The 15,337-nt window shown below is 42.1% G+C and overlaps 4 protein-coding genes across 9 annotated transcripts; 1 reads left to right on the top strand and 3 right to left on the bottom strand.

Moving 5' to 3' along the window:
• Window positions 1-174: 174 nt before the first annotated feature.
• Window positions 175-1,859, bottom strand: LOC103995437 (probable membrane-associated kinase regulator 4). The gene has a single exon (XM_009416029.3). It carries the CDS (start codon window positions 1,586-1,588, stop codon window positions 308-310), a length of 1,281 nt encoding a protein of 426 aa, XP_009414304.3. The 5' UTR covers window positions 1,589-1,859; the 3' UTR covers window positions 175-307.
• Window positions 1,860-5,157: 3,298 nt separating this feature from the next.
• LOC135585662 (uncharacterized) lies at window positions 5,158-9,009 on the bottom strand. 6 transcript variants are annotated; one of them, XM_065121827.1, is made up of 5 exons: window positions 8,408-9,009; window positions 8,225-8,331; window positions 7,561-8,077; window positions 6,110-7,464; window positions 5,158-5,938 (listed from the first exon to the last, which is right to left on the bottom strand). In XM_065121827.1, the coding sequence occupies exons 4-5, from the start codon at window positions 6,176-6,178 to the stop codon at window positions 5,390-5,392; spliced, it is 618 nt and encodes a 205-aa protein (XP_064977899.1). In that variant the 5' UTR covers window positions 6,179-7,464; window positions 7,561-8,077; window positions 8,225-8,331; window positions 8,408-9,009; the 3' UTR covers window positions 5,158-5,389. The 6 variants fall into 6 exon arrangements, with proteins under 6 accessions (XP_064977899.1, XP_064977901.1, XP_064977902.1 ...); XM_065121829.1 differs by having other exon boundaries at window positions 6,110-6,519; window positions 6,749-6,792; window positions 7,427-7,464; window positions 7,561-9,009; XM_065121830.1 differs by having other exon boundaries at window positions 6,110-6,519; window positions 6,749-6,807; window positions 7,427-7,464; window positions 7,561-9,009.
• Window positions 9,010-9,162: 153 nt separating this feature from the next.
• Window positions 9,163-9,838, bottom strand: LOC103995435 (histone H4). The gene has a single exon (XM_009416025.3). It carries the CDS (start codon window positions 9,674-9,676, stop codon window positions 9,365-9,367), a length of 312 nt encoding a protein of 103 aa, XP_009414300.1. The 5' UTR covers window positions 9,677-9,838; the 3' UTR covers window positions 9,163-9,364.
• A 27-nt stretch (window positions 9,839-9,865) lies between these two features.
• On the top strand, window positions 9,866-14,872 carry LOC135619633 (protein NETWORKED 2A-like). The gene is made up of 3 exons (XM_065121824.1): window positions 9,866-10,644; window positions 11,746-14,455; window positions 14,529-14,872. The coding sequence occupies exons 1-3, from the start codon at window positions 10,551-10,553 to the stop codon at window positions 14,548-14,550; spliced, it is 2,826 nt and encodes a 941-aa protein (XP_064977896.1). The 5' UTR covers window positions 9,866-10,550; the 3' UTR covers window positions 14,551-14,872.
• Window positions 14,873-15,337: the final 465 nt, after the last annotated feature.

The raw sequence follows: 15,337 nt of genomic DNA on the forward strand, positions 1-15,337 counted from the left end.
CACCTGAGAAATGAAAAGAAGAGAATGGAGGGGGGTAGATGAACAGCGAGTTTGGCAGAGAGCAGTGCTTCTTGTGCTTATTGCTGGTGCCGATAATGCCAAGATTGGAGTCAACGGAATCAAATGGCAAACCAAAGAGATGCATGTATGACATAACATCTGCGACGGTGGAGATGGAGCTGAAGAATATTTCCAGGGACACACGTTGCAAGCTGCATTAGTTGTGCCATTTCCAGTAGAACCTAAGGACAGTCAAATGTTTCAGAAGCTAGAGAAGTAGTAGCATGTAGCACAAGTAGGTCGGTCATCATCCCCTGCAAAATCTTGGATTCTCTCGAGCTTGACAAGCTGCAGCAATCCGAGAAGCAGGCAATGGATAAAGCCCGGCATCGCTGGCACTCTTCCGGCCGCCGACCAGCTGCTGAGACTCCTTGCAGTAAGCAATGGCTCCCTGAATTGAGCTCTCCATCTCTGAGTTGACGCTGCTGCTCCTCTTGAGCATCTGCGGCTGGTACACCCCGAGCGAGCTGGAACTCGAGAAGGAGGACGACAAAGAGGACGAGCAGGAAGAGGTCGTCGACGAGGACGAAGGCTTGGTAGTGGAGCTCCAGCTACTGGCACCAGAAAAGGACTTTCTGTGGATCAAGTCCTCTTCCAGTAGCTTCTCTCTCTCGGTGCTCCTGAGACTAGCGGCATTGGTGTCTTCAAGTACGTACTTCCCCTGCTGGATTTGGCCAAGCGGGCTCGTCTTTGCTGCCTTCTTGTAGCCATTGGAGCGCTCGTCGCATTGCAGGACCGCGCAGGACTCATCGGAGCACCTGGATCTGATGAACACAGACTTGAGATACGATCGAGAAGCCTTCAGCTTCAGGCCCAGCGATGATTGCTTGATGGACTTGAGCTTTTTGGACCAAGGCGATTGCTTCTGGTCCGACACCGCACTCAGCTCACCGCCGACTGCTGCGGAGACATCCTTCTCTCCGAAGCCGTCTGAATGCTTCGAGCTCTCGAGGAGCTTTTCGACCATCCGAAGGCGAGGAGGGAGGTGCAGGGGGAGGAGCTTCCCCTTGTAGAAAAGCTCGTCGGCGGGGGAGGTGGTGGCCTCCCTCTCCGTCGGGTTGCCACTCATCTGGAATTCGAATTCCTTGGAAAGAGGAGGGGATGCCATGGTGTAGCAGATGAAGCTGGCGGTGCTGCCGCCGCCGCCGCCGCCGCCTAAATCCACGTCCACAGCAGAGCTGACATCCATGTCTATGTAATCCTCCTCTTCCGCAAAGTGATCACAGGGAAGAGAAACCAACTGTTGCATCTGCAATAGCTCTCTTGCTTGCCTCTCCTCCATCATCCGTCGAAGCATACGGAGCGACCGACCACTGCTAGTTGTTGATGTAGAGTGGATTGTAGCGACCTTGGGAAGGAGTGGGAGAGGGAGGGCATCCTTCTTTAAGGTAGTGATGAGGCCAAATGAGAAAGAATTATGGAGGAGGCTGTCAGGGATTTGGAAGTGCAGAAAGCATCCAAGATAACAAATGAAGAGAGAGATGGGAGGGGATAGACAGTCCACCGAATGGGTCCTCAGCCTAATCATCTCACCATACTTTCTCCCTGTCCTAAATTTGTCTCTCTTCACCAGATGTTGTGTTCCTTGTTAATTGCTCATAGTACACTTGTTTGTTAGGTAACCTTTTCTTTTCCTTGTCTATGCTCAGTGTTCCTCAAGCTCATCTTACTCCACAAAACACAGATGTCTGAACATTGAACATGTTGTTGAGCAGCTTGTAGAATTTCCACAGGCAATCTAATCAATGTCCAAGTAGCAGGTTAGGAATGTTGACTGTGAAGAGAGAGAGAGAGAGAGAGAGAGAGTTATCCATTAATGACCATCAAATTCAATGGCCCCTTTTTGATTTGGAAAAATAGGCACACATGATGGCATCAATGCAACTGTTAAAGCTTATCATCTCAACAAAACACAGCACAGACAGATCATTTGGCCACCAAGATGTAATGGCAGAGTCAAGACAGTGTATCCTTTCGAGGCACAAACTGGCCAGTGGACTTGAAAGCTTTTCAACATCTGCATTCAGCTTTTAGCTTCACAAAATCCACCACCACCACCGGAGCAAACTTGTTTCTGCAGTAAAACCAGCAAGTGCTGGAATGCTGATGCCTGCACACACTGCTTTACCAAAAGTTCTGAAGTGAATGCAACTTTTAATCTCTCCTGCAAGCTCTGATCAAAAGCCTTTCACTGCTGCGCACTGTGCTCGTAGGCATCCCTCACAGCCTCCAACATCTTTTAAAGGCAGCAATTGTAGCTCATTAGAAGAAAGGCTCTGCGAGAATCTGTGTGCCCCCTTGTCCTATTTTGTGACACCATTATAAGGTCACATTCGCCTCCTCCCTACCAAATCTGAAGCACCTGCAATTTGAGAGGCTGCTGTGGGGGTGGGGGTTTCTCTCCTTCCATTGATAGGATGCCTGCTCTCCTCCATGTGAGGGGTGCCTCTCATGAGAATCCAGTAGGGTCCTTGTGGTGCATCAGCCTGCTGGTGCAAGGCCATGGAATGGGCTGTGCCATGTGATGCCATTCTCCGTCTTTCTGACCATAGCTTTTCGAGCCATGATGTTTATGGAAAGAGAGGACTGTTGCTCATAGCAAGGAGGAGCTTCCCCACAAAACCCAATGCTTCAGTTGGCTGCTTTACCAGTGAGGAAAGCATGTGAGATCCACTGGCACAACTCAATCTTGGAGCATCTACTGGGCCACCCATCTTCATGCTATTCTAACTCCAGCCATGGACAAAGTGGGGCTTGTGCTTGGTGGTTTATCAGACAGTTAGAGTGAGATCACCCATGGGCTTCTGTTTTGATCAGAGATTGACTCACTTGTCCTTCTAATGTTCTAATGTGGAACAAATAGAAAAGAATAATTTTTAAAGAGTATAAAGTTATCTATATTATATATATTATATATATATTATTAATTAATTAATTAATTAATTAATTTTTAAGATCTAAAATTAGTATAAATAAAAGTCTGAATCATCGAGAAATAATATATTCAAGTATTGTTAAAGTCTTCTCTATTATATAAAATTAATTTTTTTCCGCGTTCCTTATAGGGTCAGTTTGTCAGAATCATTTCTACTAATATTTTTTTAATTTTATTTTCGTTTTACGTCTTGCTCTTTGTGTTAGTTTCTGGTTAGAAAATTAAGAAGTATACTTTACACTTATCACTTGCAATAGATCTTATATATCAAAAACTTAATTTGCTAGGTACAATCCTATAACCCATCAAGATGAGGTCTAGTGATAATAATGATGGTATCGACGATGACGTTATCGATGACAATTTTGACGATAACAATTTTTGTGATAGAGGCAATGATAATAACTCCAACAATAATAATCGAGGAATGTTAACCCTATCGATGATATTAGAAGTATGAGAAATGAGAATAACCGGGAATTCTGAGAGGTTCGCGACATACTCACTAACTTAAGTTTAGGCACCAACAGAATTCATAATGATGATAGGATCAACTGTGTTAGAGTTAATGCCAACTGTGTTGGAATTGATGCTAATGGTTAGTTTAATCATCAATATGGGTCTGCAATCTAATGTACGCAATCGGTCTATAAAAATAAGTCAAACGAATAAGAAGGAAGTGTGGACTATCACATAATCAACCAAAGAAGAGGTGCATGTGCAACTCAACCTCAACCAACATGGTACTATCCGCCCACAATAACAAATAATATATGATGATGACTAAGAAGATGTCAGATACGAAAGACATCAAGCATCACCTAAATAAAATAGGCTATTTGAGGATTATCGCCTTAAAGTAGACTTTCCTAATTTTAATGGCCAACTGAACTTTTCGAGGTGATGAATGTACTTGATTACAAGCAAATTAAGCTTGTTGTATACAAGTTGAAAGGATGTATTACAACTTGGTGGGATATATTACAGAATAACAAAAGAAGAAAAGGAAGGGTACCGATATAGAGGGGATTAACGTGGAATAAGTAGAAAAAGATTATTTTCAAAGTATATAAAATTATTTATTTATTATTTTTATATTTTTTTTATCCCACGTTGTTGCTAGTTAACTAATTTTTCATACGTAAAATTTGTATAAATAAAGATCCACCCTAAGTCTATAAAATTATCAAGAAATAATATCTTCAAGTATTATAAAAATCTTCTTGATTTCTCTCCTCTTCGTTAATAGTATTCTTTTTTATTTTATTTTCGTTGTACGTCACCTTCAGAGTGAGAGTCTCATTCTCCGGTGTTTCTTTACTTAATTCATATAATTCCTTTACCTCAGGAGATCACCAACACTCTCAGTGTTGGAGAATACCGAGTTAAGGAGAAAAGTGGACTGTTGAAATTTGCATAAAGCCAGCCACACCAAATACTGTGAGGCAGGCAATGTTTCATTCTCCTAAGATAGATTGATATGAAATATCTAATCAGTAGATCGATTCCACTCACCTCAAACATCGAAATAGAGAGTCAATATACATAATCTTATCCCAACAAACATACAAATTATTTTCATTATTCGAACTCTGATCTCCCATTTTATCTTTGTTAATAGTCATTGGACTCTCAATTGTGTTTTGTGGGTTTTGTGAACATTGAATAAAGGTTACGGCTTCCATATATTGACATGGAAGTCATGGTAGGAAAAAGAATTATCATACTTTTTTTTTTTGTATACTTATCTAAATTTCAGCAGACATATTCCTCATAAAAGACCTTAAAACTTGCATACACATTATTTTAGCTACTTTTTGTTAAAATTTTAATTTATATTAGTATTCTTTAAAAAAGTTTGCTATGGTGCTAAACACATAGGAGCAGTATTTATATAAATAAACTAATGTTAACCATGGTTAGAAGATTTTAGATGGATATTGATAGCAATAGCGTCAATGGAGGACTCAGATAATTAAAGGGACATATATTATATTATAATGTATTATAATGTCCAAATCTTCCACTGTTGTAGTGATACTATGGTAGCAGCCACAAGTCATCACCAGGGGTTATAAAGTTTATGAGCAGCCACACAATTAATTTGCGGACCCGGAAGTCTCCTTCCTCTTCTTCCTTCTATTCAATGCTCAACCATGAGCTGAACAAGAATAGAATGATGTTCCACGTTACTAACCACAACTCCACATGAAATGGAAGAGACACAGTTTATACAACTTTGAAATATGCATTGATGTAAGTAACCATGGCTGCAACAAGGTTTGAGGAAGAAGATGACTGTTGGATTCTGCTCTTCAGGCCTTGACACCATCGAACTTGGACACACACACACACACACACACAGAAGCCGACTACTTCCTGCACAGGTCGCCCTCAATCCACCACGTCGACGCTGGCGGTGCAGAACAGGAGGCGATGGAAGACGGCGTGCAGCGCAGAGTGCGTCATCTCCCTCAGCTTCCTCGTATTCGCGCAATTCTCCTTTTCCTCCTTCCTCCTCCTCCGCTTGCTACCCATGTCGACGCTGCCACCTTTCTCGGTGTTCCTGGTGCTGAAGAGGGGCACGGCGGCGGCCGTCTCCTTGACCTTTCTCAAGCACCGCTTCGTCTTCTCCGGGACCGACTCCTCCTTGGTGAAGGTGTAGCTCCTCAAGTACAGCTGCCGGCAGGAGTAGCTATCCACCACGCTGGGACCTGCGCTCCGCTTCCGCCTCTCGTCAAGGCCGGGGTGGCCGTCGAGGCCACCTGTCTCGCCTCGTCTTCCCGACGCCATCGACTTCACGAACTCGACGTCGGACTCCGGCCACTTGTAAAGGATCTTGTAGTTGGCCCTCACCGGCTCGCGCGCGTCCACGCAGCCCAGGGAAGACTTGCACCCCGAGTTCATGGCTCCTCTCTTCCTCGGACTCCGCAGTGTTGGTCTCTGAAAACCTCAATCGCATGCATATAACGTTACGGCTCCAAAATTGCGTGCACAAATTTGGACTCGCACTTGTTAAATGCGATGGTGTGTGAAGGAATGATGTGCTATGATGAGCTATCAAAGGGATGACGTGTTGGCTCTTCTCGTTTGACATCGGAGATGAAACCTTACCTCTTTTCCCAAAGTTGCATGCCTTGCCACCCTCAAATGATTTGAAGGCTTTAAATGCTGGCTTGGCATCCTTCATCATCCACCGGTTTGATGATGATGTTGAAAGACTGCGTGGCGTGGGTAGGTAGATATCAACGTCGGCAAGTATTATTATACTGGCCGAGAGGATTACTCGCAGCCAGTATTATGAGAAGCCATTTCAACCAAGTAATAGGACTTCATCATTGTTCATGGAGTTACTGCCACAAGCAACAAGTGGATGGGAAGAAAGTTGAGTACCTGGGCGATAGATCTTGATGCATCAGACACCATATCAGCATTTGAGACAAGAGCAGCTATGGATATATAAACATATGCTCTGGTGGTCCTTTCCTTGATGATTAGCAGGCTGCATACAACCGTAGTCCACACTGCAAGTTTAGGAGATATCAGACACCATGCATCATGTGAAGCAATATAAAAGTGGAGCGCCTGCATTCACTACTGAAAGATGTAGTATTTTGTCAAGAGATCTCAAATTGCTTTGTCCTGTTGATGTTAAACTTCATGGCGAAAGATAATAACTTGGAGGGGTGAAGGCACAAGATTTACCAACTAGAAAAAAAGCTGACACCAGTATACTACCAGTTTCTTCCTCACCTGCATTCTGGCAAGAGAGGCTGTTGTTGCAGCTGAAAATGATCCTGCTAGAGAAACAACTGCAATCAAAATTGTGTTTGAGCTGGGAACATTTGAATTAGACTATATAAAGACTAATTGTTCCATACAAAGAAGCAAGTTCATTTCCAAGTATGAATTCTAGTATCAAACTCAAGTCTGTTTCCTGTAGGTTCCCCTAGTGTTGTGTGTCTCTGGTTTAGTATGATCAATATATAAATTGACAGATCTCTTCCAACTGCACTATACCACTAATATGAAGAGAACTGTTTATTTGACACCTACATCTTACTGCTGGTGATAAATGAATAGAAAGGGTCAGATCACTCGGTCTAAGAATAGGATATATCAGGCCACAATAATCAGAATGAGAAAGAAAAGCTCCAAGATTAGGATATAACAGATGAAACTTCAACATCACCAGTGGCCACATGCTATCAGTAACCTGCTTGCAGTGAAGAACAAAGTAACATAGAAGAGATGCTACTGATACCAAAAGCATTAGACTACATGGCTCCCATTGATCTGGTCACGCGCAGGTTCTTTTAGTCATCAAAGGACAGCAACAGCCATCCAATTAACTGGCATACATATCACATGCAATCATGCAATAAAGCCCATATTAAGCGCCAGGAAGAAAGAATTCTTCAAATACTGTACCTTATTGACCGTATCGACCACCATATCACAAGTTAACACTGCACCAAAAACGAAAGAATTCTTCAAATATGAGCTATTAACAGTTTTGACCTGCCATAATAGTTACTGAAAGAAAAAAGAGAATAATAACAGACCTAGAATGCAAGAGTCATATGAAAGCAGTTTGGTTGAGCTATCCATGATGATGTAGCCATATGTGAACCACATTGTTGATATTAGTAGCAAAGATTCTGATTAAAGATAACTCTCAAAGAGTCCCAGTAGTCATTTTACCAAGAAACCACTAGTGTCAAATTCATAATCAACATATCCAATTCGAACAATACAGAGATCTCCTGGAGCTTCATCATTCACCAATCGAGAACATATGCTCCTTTTTATAATCGTGTGCCCGTATTGCCTGTGAGCATGAGAAGTTGGATAAGTGATAAGGGTAATGTTATGAACTTTCGCAGGACTAACCAGTATGGCAATGGCATGTACAGAAGTCAGGCACCCAACCATCCAAAGCACATGAGAGAGTAGCAAATCATAAAACCATGGAAAGTTGAAATTTTAGATAAGTTGACAGCACCACCTCTTGCGATGCTTGCAGATGCTGCTCATTAGAAAAAAATGTCCTGAACACAGAAGAACCACATGGTACAAGATCTACAAGCATTAATAACAACAACATGATAGTTATATGATCCGAAGGAATGGTATTAGGTCAAGAAGGCATCCAAATAAAAAATGTCAGCTGGTTGGACTAGCTGATCATCCACCACCATCACAAGATCATATTTGCCAATGGTTTACCTCAAACTCTTCTGTGCTCAAAACAAGGGACCTTATGAGCATATGAGGTTTTATCTCTAAGATAAGTGCTGTTCGGAATCTCTTCAGCTTCACAATAATGCCATGACCTAAATTAAACAGGCATTTAGAGCACAAAAGTAACTTATCCTGAGCTTCTAATTTCATTGATGTTCAGTATCATACCTAACGAATCCACTACCACATTCTTCAGGTGGTTCTGGTTTCACCACTCTTCTTGATGCTTATATCCAGTCACTCCCACCAGCCAGTTAGGAATTGTTCCTTCATCCTCTTTGATAGAATCTGGTCCTTTAGCTCCTTAATCCTTTAACTCTTTTCCATTCTCTGCACAAAAAAGTTCATGTTGCTTCCAGTCTTCATCTCCCTACCATACTCGGAATTTCTTGTGTTAATCTAAATGTCAAGTATGAGTATAACAAAACAAATAAAATGCTGCAACTCAAGTATGAGTATAACAAAACAAATAAAATGCTGCAACTCAAGTAGGTAGATAAGAATTCAAACATTCAACAGGCAAGGAGGACATGTGTACAATATCTAGAATATACTAGTTATGGATGTGATATAGCTAGCCAGAACCAAAAATGGACACGCAATTATCATGTAGGAAATCAATAGTTACATTGAGACAATAGGAACTTTATCTGTGTTAAACCACTAGATACATTTGATAAATGCTCATCCTAGTGACAGCCATCCTTTGGATATCTGCAGCACCATACACTCTCACCATTCTGCACTTTGTTCAGGTATCGGAAATTAAAAGCTCATTAGCATTAGAGGGCACAGATTCATGAAACTAATTAGAACACAAGCAAACAATTTCACACAGCAGTCAGAACTTCTTTACCTCGACATACTAGGATAAGAATTCCACAAAGAGAGCTTCCGGAATTGCTACTCCAAGTACGCGAATGTATCACACTAAACGATATAGGGATTACTCTAGATAAAAATTCCACATTGATCCAAAAGGACACTACAAGACCAACTGATCAAACCTCACAACAACAGCAAACTACAGATTGCCAGTTCATGTCTCTCTTCCTCTACTAGTCTTTAAAAAACCCCTTCTTTTTTCTCCGTCACAGCGACAGTGCGTCTAAGAAAGAAGCAGCCCTAACCACCGAAGCCATAGAGAGTGCGGCCCTGCCTCTTGAGCGCATACACGACGTCCATGGCAGTGACAGTCTTGCGGCGGGCGTGCTCGGTGTAGGTGACGGCGTCACGGATGACGTTCTCGAGGAAGATCTTGAGGACGCCGCGGGTCTCCTCGTAGATGAGGCCGCTGATGCGCTTGACGCCGCCGCGCCTCGCCAATCGCCGGATGGCTGGCTTGGTGATGCCCTGGATGTTATCGCGCAGCACCTTGCGGTGACGCTTCGCCCCGCCCTTTCCTAACCCTTTCCCTCCCTTCCCTCGCCCCGACATTGTCGCCCGGCTACCAGAAACCTAGAATTCAATCGCCGCAGTGAAGGAATCGAGCATCCGGAAGGTCGAATCTCGAGATCCGAGAACACGGAGGATTAAGTGGAGTAGGAAATGGATCGATCCACTTCTCACCTGAGGACGGAGAGCTTTAAGAAGTGGCGAACAAGTTGGACTTAGGAAGCGGGGTAAGATTAGACGGTTATTTATGGTCTGATGAGAGCGCCCCTTGGAGGATGTAGAGACGCTAATCACCGTAGATTGAAATAGATCAACGGTTAGATTGTGCTTAAGCTGGTGCACTTGGATCAATGACGTGGCAGGTATCCGGGTGCCACGTAATTCAGTGATTCGTGCTTTGTTGATGGGTTTGATTTGGGCCACTCACGCATCCATCACCGGCCAGCTCGGATGTTGGCGACAGTACCGTCGCCGCCGTAGAGGGCGGCAATCACGGGCGGCCAAGGCGATGGATCGTCGTGGAAGAAGAAGAAGAAGAAGAAAGAAGCCCTTTTCCGTGGAGATAAGAAGACCAGATGTGCAGTGCACGCCCACCCGTTGTTGTCACGCCGACTTCTCTCTCTCTCTCTCTCTCTCTCCTCCCTTTTCTTTCTTTAACCAGGGGAGGCAGCGAGGGCAATGCAAGGATGGAAGGCCGCGATGGCTTCTCCTCTTCACACCGATACCCTCCTTTTGTTTCGGAGTTGCACCCCCCCTATTCTGCATCCATCCCCTCACCTTTTTTTAGCCTTGTAGCTGGGAAAGCACGGTTCTTTGCGCGCCCCCTCTCCTCTCCCTCTCTCTTCTCGTCAGGTTCATATTTCTCTCGGAGGAGGATAGGGATCGAGAGGCGGAGAGGCAGGAACCGGGGAACGAGATGCTGCAGAGGGCCGCGAGCAATGCGTACTCGTGGTGGTGGGCGAGCCACATCAGGACGAAGCAGTCGAAATGGCTCGACGGCAACCTCCAAGGTCGGTCTTTGATCCTTCCCCTCTGTATCCCGTCTCCTTTTGCTCTTTTGCAACACAAGTGCTTTCTTTTTCAGCTGAATCGAATAGGATTAGACCTGCTTTTAATTTGATCTGCACAAACCAAATGCAAATGCATCTATATGTACTCGCAATTGCAAGAACAGAATCTTCAGTCTTTTTCTTGGCAAGGTTCCAAATAACATTTGCTTGAGAGATGAATACAGAAAAACACACAGATGATAGAAAGAATTTTAGTGACTACTTGATCAAGGCAATAGTTTCCTAAGTAGTGTTCTTTGTGCAAACTGTAGATTGACAAATGAACAATCGGAAAATGTACAATATATCTACACTTTTTCATCCTTCTGAATACCTTCAGATTGAAAGAAAATGTCGATGTGTGTTCTCTTTTGAGGAACAAAATATATTAATGAAAAGTTCTAATTCAACTATACCGAACAATCATTTATTGTAACAGATAACAAACAGGATGGAATCATTTATTGCACGAGCAGTTCCACACCAATTACCTACTGAATCTCCAACCCTTGTTTCTATTTATGAGATTGAATTATAGCGCTTTGATATTGTACTAATCTAGAAAATTAGTTTGCTTTAAATAGTCGGACGATACATGGTAGCCTTTAAGTTGCTATGTTTTTCTGTCAAACTTTTTTTTTTTTTGCATGCATAAATTAAGCAAATTGTGTGCCTCTACCAAGTTTCTGCCATTGTTGAGGCTCTTCGTGTGTTTCCAGATGTATAATTGAAAAGAGTTGCAAGATTCTGTGTTCTTACCTGACGACATTTAGAATGTCAAAGGCCTGAGGAACTTGGCCTTTTGATCTATGTTAACCAGTGTATGTATCGAGGATTATTTTCTGGTAATGAAGGATCAAGACGGACATGGTAACTTATGTCCACCGATAATATGTTATGTAGAATTCATAATTTTGACGCGTACTAAGTCAAATGAAACTAAAATTTACTGTTTTTATAATGCCCTCTACTTGATGGAAAAGAAATATATATATTGTGTGTTACCAGCCATTGTGCTTTACTTTCTGGCTTTCTTACAAATAGGATTTACTTTGATTTCAGAGATGGAAGACATAGTGAAAAAAATGCTGAAGCTTATCGAGACCAATGCTGATTCCTTTGCTAAGAGGGCAGAGTTGTATTTTAAAAGGAGACCAGAGTTGATAAGCTTTGTGGAAGATGCTTACAAGGCTTATCGATCATTGGCTGATAGATATGACCACATTTCGGGAGAATTACACAAGGCCAACCACACCATAGCGACTGCTTTTCCTGAACGTGTTCAGTATGCAATGCTAGATGAGGAGGAGGATACCATTCCAAAAGCAATAACTCCAATTGATCCGAGTAAAATTAACAGGCGAACAGTAGAGGGATTAATGAACAAGAAAAAGGAAAGTGAGTCATCGACAAGAAAAGCACGTAAAAAGAGTAGTCCATCTCCGATTGATAAAGAAAAGGCACAAGAAGATATAAGTAAGCTTCAGAAAGGAATTCTGGTTCTGCAGACTGAAAAAGAATTTATCAAGAGCTCGTACGAGTCTGGGATAGCTAAGTATTGGGAGATTGAGAAGCAAATCATGGAGATGCAAGAAGAAGTTTGTTGCTTGCAAGATGAGTTTAGTACAAGTGCGGTCATTGAAGATGAGGAGGCACGTGCCATAATGACATCAACAGTTCTTAAATCTTGTGATGATACCATAGTTAACATGCAGGAACAGCGGAAGAAATCATTGGAACAAGCAAAAGTAGAGTCCGAAAGAACTAAGATTGCTAAAGCAAAGGTGAAGGCTCTCAGAGGTGAGTATTGCCAATCTGAGGTGGAAAGTACAGAGATGTCTGATGAAAACACAGAAATGACCTTCGCTGCTGAAAACATGGAGGAAGACTATTCTCTAAATAAGATGAGGACCGAGTTACAGTCCGTATGTGAGAAAATAAAGGAACATTTCAAAATGAACCCTGAAAGTTCTGTGATTGAGATTGCAGAAAAGATAGAAGAGCTTGCAAACAAAGTTATCACATTGGAACTCACAGTTTCATCACATGCTGTGCAAATAAATCGATTGACTTCAGAAAACGATGAACTTGAAAAATGCATACAGTCGTTTAAAGAGGACAAAAGTATATTGATCGATGACCCAAATGAGTTGTCTAAAAGATTCAAAGAAGCTGAAGATGAAATAGGCAGAGTTCAGGCAATTAAGAAAATTGTCCATGATGAAGAAGCAAATTTCTGTGAAAATTATGTGGAGGCCCAGCATAGCCTCAATGGTGTTTTAGAGAAACTGCAGCCTCCTAAACCTCTGGAAAATGCTTGCGTTGGAGATGCATCCCCAGAGGAAGAGGTTTCCGGCAAAATCCATGACATGAAGGGAGATTTGGTAGAGGAGATTCATACATCTCAGGAACTTGGTTCTTGCCTAGAACATCCTTCCCAGGTTGAGGCTGGTTCTCAACTCGAAAGTGCTTCGGAGGACCCAAAGAAGGGAAATGCATTGGAGGAAAAAGAATTGTCAAAAGTAGATCTTACCAACTGTCTAACTAGCACCAAAGAGATCATGCTTGATGGAGAAGAGGATACTCTTAACTTGCAGCAACTAATTTTAAGTGGTTTAGAAGGCAAAGAGAATATTTTATTATCTGAGTGCACATCAATCCTGAGAAATTACAAAGAGACAAAGAGAAGGCTCTCTGAGGTAGAGAAGAAGAATGAAGACTATCTTCAAGAAACAATGGCTCTGATAGGGAAACTGAAGAACGACATTGCTATGAAAGATGAGGAAATACGATTGCTGAGACAGACATCAGCCTCTGCAAAGATAAGTCGGAATGGTTCTGTGAACACTCCTGTTGAAGAATCTTGGCACGGTCAACGGAGACCTGAAATCACACGTAGCTCTGCGATGGTCACAGAGCACTCGAAGCATCAAGCTTTCGAGGTTTCCGAAGATCTAAATACTGAATCGGCTGCTGCAAGAGCTTCGTCTGTTGTGTTTAGAGAAACACGAAATCCCCTTTCAAATGACGTTGATGCACAGTGCATCAATGAGCCAAAGAGCATTTCTCCTGTCGAAGAAAAGTTCAGGAGGGATATCAATTCACTGCTTGATGAAAGTTTAGAATTTTGGCTGAAGTTCAGCACATCATTCCATCTCATACGCGAGTTCAAAGCCAAATACGAAGACCTACAAGCGGATATTAGTAAGCTGAAGGGCAACAAAATTAAAGAATGCACTGATAATGTTAGTGATGATCAAGCTAGCAAACCTGAATCAGCACGAATTACCACAAGACTTAGAGAATTGAAGACTGAACTCCATGTATGGTTGGAACAAGGTGCATTACTAAGTGGGGAGCTTCAAGGTAGGTTGTCATCTCTTTGTGACTTGCAAGAAGAGATATCCAGTGTTGTCAACATGAAACCAGAATCTGGAGAAGCCCTGTTCACTCCTTTTCAGGCGGGAAGTTTTCAAGGTGAGGTGATGAACATGAAACAGGAGAACGGTAAGGTTGCAAGTGAATTACAGGTGGGAATAGATCAACTGAGGGAGCTTCAAGCAGAAATTGAGGAACAGTTGTCTGATCTATATGAGAACTTTCAACCATTTATGTTAAAAAGCAGCAGTAATGATGACTTGGAACTTGCTCTGAGTAGGAACACGGTACCATTACGAAATTTCCTTTTTGGTGTGAAGCCTAAAAAACCATCTCTATTATCACGCATCCAACACAGTAAGCTTAGAGCTGGGCGCCGGAAAGTTGATGACAGGTATGTCATATATCAATAACTCCTAATGCTGGTCAGATTCTACTGTATAAACTTGTGGAGTTATTTTGAACAGGTCTAAATCTTCTCACTGCTGAGTAGCTCATTTATGGTTGGAAGGCAGCGACATTAATCTCATCTCCACGACACATAAGGCTCTTCAGAGGCACAAATTCTGATCATGTTATCCTCGTATGCATCGGCTCAAGAACAGCAACAACAGCTTTTCTTAACTTTCTTATATTGGTGCACCTTGGAACTGAGTGTTATTCCATCATAATCTGGATGATAATGATTCTTCGAAGAGGAACAAAGAAAAATAAATCCTAATATGCAAATTCTTGTTAAAAGCCTGGATATGCTCCCATCTTACATGTAAAGGTAGTTAGAAGTTGATAAGTTAATTCTTTTTTTCCTTTCCATTTTGTCACTCTTCCATGAGGCTTATACCAGATATAATCATGCATACTGTGAACACCGAAATGCTCTTAAATGTTTTAAGATTCTCGATAGTATTCATCGATACATTTTCCAGATGCAATAAGAATTCTTGCTCATCTTGATCAGTTTGGATTTGACTACTTATATGCTTCATGTGTAATTGTGCATCAAGGTAATCATCTCTGAATTAGAATGACATATCATTAAATGTAGCTTCGACTATTTCTGAGTGTGCTGCAAATGCTTTGCTGAAATGAGGAAACACAAATTTTGCATCAGGTCGTGTAACACAATCTTAAAGCAGTTGTTAAACAACACTGGCTGGCACTAATTCTCAGTGCATAGAGACAACATATCTTTCATTTGTATGGTGTATTAGCAATGTTTGGTGTCATATGTTCTTCTTGATGTGCCCTCTTTCTTGGAACCGATTGAGATCGATGA

The sequence above is a fragment of the Musa acuminata genome, chromosome BXJ2-8, assembly GCF_036884655.1.
Source record: "Musa acuminata AAA Group cultivar baxijiao chromosome BXJ2-8, Cavendish_Baxijiao_AAA, whole genome shotgun sequence".
NCBI classification, from domain to species: domain Eukaryota; kingdom Viridiplantae; phylum Streptophyta; class Magnoliopsida; order Zingiberales; family Musaceae; genus Musa; species Musa acuminata.

Coding starts and splice junctions, on each gene's coding strand:
- LOC103995437 (XM_009416029.3), bottom strand. CDS start 1,588: ATGATTAGGCTGAGGACCCATTCGGTGGACTGTCTATCCCCTCCCATC.
- LOC135585662 (XM_065121828.1), bottom strand. CDS start 6,178: ATGCCAAGCCAGCATTTAAAGCCTTCAAATCATTTGAGGGTGGCAAGG. Junction 5,939..6,109: donor ATGCAACTTTGGGAAAAGAG/GTAAGGTTTCAT, acceptor TGAGGTTTTCAG/AGACCAACACTGCGGAGTCC.
- LOC103995435 (XM_009416025.3), bottom strand. CDS start 9,676: ATGTCGGGGCGAGGGAAGGGAGGGAAAGGGTTAGGAAAGGGCGGGGCG.
- LOC135619633 (XM_065121824.1), top strand. CDS start 10,551: ATGCTGCAGAGGGCCGCGAGCAATGCGTACTCGTGGTGGTGGGCGAGC. Junction 10,645..11,745: donor GCTCGACGGCAACCTCCAAG/GTCGGTCTTTGA, acceptor CTTTGATTTCAG/AGATGGAAGACATAGTGAAA. Junction 14,456..14,528: donor CGCCGGAAAGTTGATGACAG/GTATGTCATATA, acceptor TATTTTGAACAG/GTCTAAATCTTCTCACTGCT.